Source organism: Benincasa hispida, chromosome 5 (assembly GCF_009727055.1).
Source record: "Benincasa hispida cultivar B227 chromosome 5, ASM972705v1, whole genome shotgun sequence".
NCBI classification, from domain to species: domain Eukaryota; kingdom Viridiplantae; phylum Streptophyta; class Magnoliopsida; order Cucurbitales; family Cucurbitaceae; genus Benincasa; species Benincasa hispida.
The window spans coordinates 36,803,586-36,810,399 of record NC_052353.1 but is presented as its reverse complement, the minus strand read 5'-3'; the positions used below and the strand labels follow the sequence as shown (position 1 = coordinate 36,810,399).

The following is a 6,814-nucleotide window of genomic DNA, read 5'->3' as shown; positions in this document are numbered from 1 at the left end:
ATTGAGAAACATGAGTTTCGTTCATAGTACAAGTATTTGATGTGAATGTTATCTTTGGGATTTATTTTAACAGGAGGTCGTCAAAAGCAAAGGCAGGGTAAAAAAAGGGTAATTTCTACAATGAATGTTATCTTATGTTAATATTTGCCTCTTCTCTCAAGTTTGATCCACAACAATGCGCACTCTTATATCTCATGATGTAATGTACTGGTTTCCAACTTTTGTTTTTTCCTCTCAATCCCTAACCTTGCATCCAAGGTACTTAATTATATAATTTTTCTTCTTGTTTGTGATTTTGTAGATGTGCAAAAATCTTAGATGGATATAAAAAGAAAAGATCCTACAAGTTTTAGAGTGCCAACGCTTAGATTCAAGGAGAAATTTATTCTAATTCACGAAAATAGATTCCTTTTATTGCTAAAAAGTAATTTCTCTTTTAAAACTTTATATCATCTTTACTTTGGTTGTCATTATGTATATAAAATGAAATGATTAACCTTGCTAGCTGTCAAACTACTTCTATCTTCTTATATGAATAGAAAAACAGAAGTGAAAATGCTAAGAAAAGAGATAGTTTGAAGAAGATCAAGGACAAACTAGGTCTTGAATCTCAGTGTAAAAGGTTGTAAGACACTAGAAATTTTGGCTTTTCTAGGTTCATTTCTTTTTAGTTGGGTTTGAGAGATCATATTATACTAAGTATTTTTTTTCTTTATTAGATTGTGGCTGACTATCTGGAATTTGAAATTAAAGAGACTTGCAATATTCTTTTTATTCATTTCAAAGTATTATTCTCATTGTTCTTTTTTTTTTACTTAGTTTTCTTACTGTGCGTGCTTAATCTTACCATTTCAATTTTGTATAAATGATTAGTAATCTTGTACTTATGAGCTCTAGATACATAGTTTTGTTAGTTTCTGAGTTAGCCGAGAATGTATCAAGTGTGGTATGTATTTTGGAAAATGTTTATGCAAGACTTGCTAGCTATTTGGGATCTAGCTATTTGCTCCAAAGCTTCTCAAGCAATCACGTTGGCAAAGTTGTTGATTATATTTCCATATTTGAATACATTATGTTTGTGAACAATAGAGAAATATGGGCTTTTGGACATGATGATCATTAAAGCATGGTTCTATGTCACCTATCGTTTAGAAATGTCCTTGGTTATCATATGATATACGGCTACAACTTATTTTTCATAATGTCTTTTGTTTCCATTGATATGTTCTTTGTTTCTCTCATCTTTATTTTCTTTTGTCATTATAAGACCTTATTTGAATTTCTTGGTTTCGTAGTTGTGTTTATGGCCAGTGTCTTTCATTGTGTTCCAAATTAAAAATATAATTTTTATATTGTTCTATTTTGTGATCTTATATAAATTTTTATATTCTCCTTGACTTTCTAACAAAGTTCAAATGTGTATGTATATCTATTTATTATTTTATTTCTTTATTTCAATAATTTACTTAATTTTTGTTACTTAATAACTTTTTGTAGGTTGATGAAAGACTATCAGTAATACATGCAATGTCTAGACTACAAACATAACTAAGTTGGTGTTATTTGGATTTTCTATATCAACATATTTTGTAAATTGTAGAGTTTATATTTTGTTTCATCTCAAAATGTACCATATAGTTATTGTTGGGTAATATGAATCTTGAATGATTGCTTATTTAGATATATACATTTTGATTTTTCCTAGCTAACCGTGTATGAGACATGAACAATAGCATTTTGAATATCATTTATTCACATAACTAATCTGTTTTGGATATTGATGTTGTCAATTGAATATAGATATTTAGAAAAGTTATAAAGTATGCATCTATAACATTTATCAAGCAGTTATAAAGAAAAAATGTTGAATGCTATGAAAATATTACAATTACAGAATTATTATAGCTTTTATTTAAAGGTCTAAGTTACAATTTATATTTGTCAATAAATGCTATTATAAACAATCAATAACTTTTAAATTTTGCTATAAAAAACCTTTCACAACTTTTACAATGGGCTGTCATACATTTTATGAAGAGAAAAATATGCTATTAAAAGAGTGTTTTTATAACCTTTTAGAAATACTATAAAAAACTAAATTTTTTGTATAGCTTTTATAAAATGGTCCAAATTTTGCGTGGACTATCATGACTTTTCGTAAAATGATATAAAAAATCTACGATGTTTTTCTTAAGCTATAATAGACCTTTTTTTTTCCCCTATAGTGTTAACAAAAATACTAATAGGTAATAATCTTTAAAAAAAAAAAAAATCAATAATGAACTAGCATTCCAAACCAACTTTAAGATTTATTAAAAGTGCAAGAACTAAAATTGGACGCTTGAAAGTACAACAACTAAAATTTGAACGACTCTAAAAGTACAAAGATCAAAATAATATTTTAATGTATATTTTTAATAGATCATATAACTAAATAACACATATTTAACCATTGATAACCTTTAGAATCAAACATAATTAAATAATTGTGATTAAAAGCAATGGAAAAACCTTTGCTTGTTTTGGTGACACAAACAAGAAGAATCACAAAACCCTAATTGTACATTTATAGAAAGGCATCCAAGGAAGATGACATTAAATCAAAGTTTTAAAGCCACACATTAGAAGAACCCATTCCATCCTCTTTTTGAAAATTTTCATCCCTCTAAGTGAAACAAAGCTTTTTATATTTTTGCTTTTCTAAAAAAAAATAAAATTCTTTTCATTGGATTTGGGCAAAAGATTGTTATTCTATTGATAGGGACAGAAGAGGACTAGGATGAACAAGTACTACTTATGTGTCCTTCAAAGAATAACCCCTTTCTCAAAAGCCCTATAAATTGGATTTTCCTATAAAGAAACTTCTCACAAAGTTTTTTGGCTTTGGATTTTCCCTTCAAAATTTGGCTGATTTTCTTCCACAAAAAGTGTTGGTGTGTTTTGATTGTATGGCAAGAACTTGCATGGCTGTGCAGGCAAATGCATTGTTTCTTAGGTAAAATATTTTTGACTTTTTGAGTGATTTCATCTCACTTTTTGTTTCCTTTTTTAATCATTTTTTGAGAATTTAATGATATTGAAAGATTTGAACTTCTGATCTCTTAATCGAGAGTACATAATCAGTTGAATTATGTTCTAGTTATTAGTAATGGTATCATTCTCGTGTTTATAAAATATTATTTTGGTTTCTATATTTTGAGTTTTGTTCAATTTTAGTCACTGTATTTATAATAAAATTGGCTAAGTAATATAATATTTTTTTATGCAATATAATAGTTGAAGCTATAAAGTTAAGATTTATTAAAAGCATGAAAACTAAAATTAGAAAGTTAAGAGTACATCGATTAAAATTGAAAAAACTTCAGATTTCATGGATTAAAATTGATCAAACTAATTTTAATCTCTATATATATATTAGAGTTCTTTTTAAATATAAAAAATATTTAAAATTAATACTGTACTTTTAGAATTTTTCTCTATAAAATCTAAATATTTATTAGATTTTTATATTTATAAGAATTTCTCTATATTTTTTAATTGGCTTAGGAAAAAGTCTATAAAAGGAAGTGGTTGTGGAATTAAAAAGTCTATATGACTAAAAGAAAGTGGTTGTGGAAAGAAAAAGCTACTCTATGAGAAAGTGGTTGGAAAAAGAAAGTTGCACTTTACTTTTATTATTATTATTATTATTATTATTATTATTATTATTATTATTATTATTATTATTATTTTTAAAAAAAACATTGTTTATCATTTCATTTCACCATTTGGTCCATATCAAATATGATTATGCTAGCAATGTTGGTAGTGCTTTTGGGGGTTCCTAAAAGGAACTTTTGTTAGGATGAAAAACTAGTTTCCACTTGAAATTGATTTTAAAAAGTTAAAAACAATATTATAGATCGTGTCACCCAAATCTTAAAATGGGTGGAGAGAGTTATTATTGTTCATTTTATATTTTAGACGCCGATTATAATAGTTTACGTTTCCAACTGTTATAACTTATAATTAATTACAATATTATTATTTTAAATCCGTTTTGTTACAATATTTACTATTTCTTACTCATTCTCTTTCTTTGTTACAGTGTTTATTATTTTCTATCTAAACTAAAATAGTCTGCATCCCGAACACAAACTATTATAATTCACTTACTATAATAACCACTTATTATAATAATCAACTCAACGTCTCAGACACTCTCTTAAAGTATTTTATGAAAAAGTATGGTGTAGTTTTAGATTAAGTGCTTCACAAAAATGTAGAACCATATACCAATTAAACTTAATTAAATATATATTTATACATGCAATTAAATACTATTGATATATTATATTTGAATTGCAAAAATAACTATGTAAATTTAATATATTTATTATCTTTTATTATACAGTAATGTTATCAATTCTTCAAAAAAAAAAAAAACTTGTATTTAATTTAAATATTGATTTTCTTTCTTTCTTTTCCAATAGTTTTGTTAATTACTGATTAATTAATTAATTAATATCAATTATGAGTCTTATTTGAAGGAGTGTGTATATATATATAAGAAGTTGATGTTGAATTTATTTTAAATCATCCAACAATGTTTTTAATTAAAAAATTTAACTATAATTTTAAATTAAAATTAAGTACTTCTTTAAATGTATAAGATTATTTAATTGAAAAAATAATTTAATTTATTTTTCTTTATCGAAAATTTATTTTATTATTAGTTAATTGATCGATGTATTTTAAAAAGGCTAATTAATAATTTTAATAAATAATTTATAATGTCAATATATATTACCAATAAAAGAGGGTTCATGCAAATATAGCCATGTTTATTTATAGTAATTCATAATAATAGGATAATTTATAATATATTAGCATTATTATCAATAAAACTAAGAGTTGTTTTTAAATATAGAAAAATGAACCAAAATATTTATAAACAATAGTAAAATGTCACAGTCTATTTGTGATAGACTGCGATAGTCTAATATGTGTCTATCTATGTCATGGTAGACACAGATGGACTATGATATTCTGCTATTATTTATAAATATTTTTAGTATGTCGATCATAAATTTAATTTAAATATATTTAAATAAATTAAAGAAATAAGAAAAACAAATAAAATGACAAGACCAAAAGTAAGAGAGAGAAAAAAAGTTATTGGATTTAGAGAAAACACACCGATTTGTAAGGTTATGAAAACTTTCATGGAATGGTATATGAAATGGAGAAGATTTTCTGGTACTACTTAGTATAAAAAATTGTACCAAATACGGTGATAAAAAATAATTTCTCATTCCCATCCTTATTCCTGTGAATCAAAGAAACCTTAAGCATCCACCTGTGTTTAGGTAAATATAAACCTTTGTTAAGTATATATCGGTAAATGCTCCATATTATTTCTCTTTTTCTTTTTTTAGCTTAATAACGTATGGAACAAAATTTAAAACTTTCTGACCTTTTATCTTAAGATATAATGTCTTAACCAAGAAAACTATGTTCATATTATTTTACGAAATCAACTATCTATCGTTAATAGACTCTAGTGGGAAAAAAATAATCTTTTGAGTAAAAGAAAATACCCTTTATGTGCCATTTGAATCCACTCATTAGTTGTATGGTAGGAAAATGAGACAATTGAGGCGACAATTCAGCAGCTTTGTAATTGAGTCCAGAGGCCAACAAGCCCCAAATCAAAAAGAAGATGAGACAGAAACAGAGTCATTGTCCTATAACTCATCCACTTGGGTGCCCCATCCTCGTACTGGAATTTACTTCCCTCAAGGCCATGAGTGGGTCATGAAGGACATCCCTGAAAATGCAGCTTCCTTCTCTCAACTTTGTTGGTTTCGGGATTCCGATGGCATCGACGACTTGAATCTCGATAACGATAACTCTCCGAGGCCTCGATTTGCAACTGTTTTCAGTGGTCGGGATTGAGCCTTCGAAAAGAAGGTTGTTAATGGAACGATGAACAACGTGTTAACGATTAGAGTTTAGAGTGAGTTGGAGTAAGGTTGGCCAATGACCCAAATTGGCCTTGAAATAATGTAGAGTTTGATAGATGTACGTAAATATAGCATAATAAAGTGAAGAAATGGTACTTTGAAAATTAAATATGCATAAATACTAAGGATCTACCAAAAATATTAAAATTTGTAGTAATTTATTGCTTTAAGGCTTTGGAGTATAACTCAACGACAATAGCTACGTAGTTCCTCGAGGTTGAATGTTCAAAGTTTCTCATATCTCACTTTTGTTGTTACTAATTAAGAAACAAATGGGCTTTAGAGTCTTAGCTAGCTACAATAGGTATTCAAAGTAACAATATTATTATAATGACTATTTATGAGCGTAAAGTCACATCTATTTACCACATACACTAATTTAATGTCATATGTTATAGTTGATTATTTTGAAAGATAGTTATCACCAATTATTTTAAAAGCTACAACAATTACAAAATAAATTATAATATGGTATATGAACCAGTTGATTATTGCCAACTAGTAAGGTCTTCCTTTTGAAGACTAAGATATCTCATTTGGTTAATTGATTTTTTTTTTAATTAAGCTTATAAATATTTTTTTCCTATAAAAAATTTTCTTATTTTTGTTCTTTTTGTTATTGTTGGAGATTTTATGATTGTTTCTATATTCTTCTAAGGTAGTTTCTGGTGGTTTTGCACTTGTCACAAATGAAAGCTTAACATCTACCTCAGATATGACTAATTCATGCAGAATATTTTATTTTCCTAATCTAGAATTTATATGCAGAATATTTTTATTTTCGAATATGAAATTTTGCAGCAGATGTA

The 6,814-nt window shown here is 26.4% G+C and overlaps 1 protein-coding gene across 1 annotated transcript; it reads left to right on the top strand.

Moving 5' to 3' along the window:
* Nucleotides 1–2,845: 2,845 nt before the first annotated feature.
* On the top strand, nt 2,846–6,114 carry LOC120077680. Its single transcript, XM_039031637.1, has 2 exons — nt 2,846–2,995; nt 5,622–6,114. Exons 1-2 carry the CDS (start codon nt 2,949–2,951, stop codon nt 5,935–5,937), a joined length of 363 nt encoding a protein of 120 aa, XP_038887565.1. The 5' UTR covers nt 2,846–2,948; the 3' UTR covers nt 5,938–6,114.
* The last annotated feature ends 700 nt before the right edge of the window (nt 6,115–6,814 follow it).

What these genes read in the sequence shown, in the direction of transcription:
- LOC120077680 (XM_039031637.1), top strand. Translation starts at nt 2,949, where the DNA reads ATGGCAAGAACTTGCATGGCTGTGCAGGCAAATGCATTGTTTCTTAG. An exon ending in GCAAATGCATTGTTTCTTAG is followed by an intron (nt 2,996 to 5,621) that starts GTAAAATATTTT and finishes GTTGTATGGTAG; the next exon opens with GAAAATGAGACAATTGAGGC.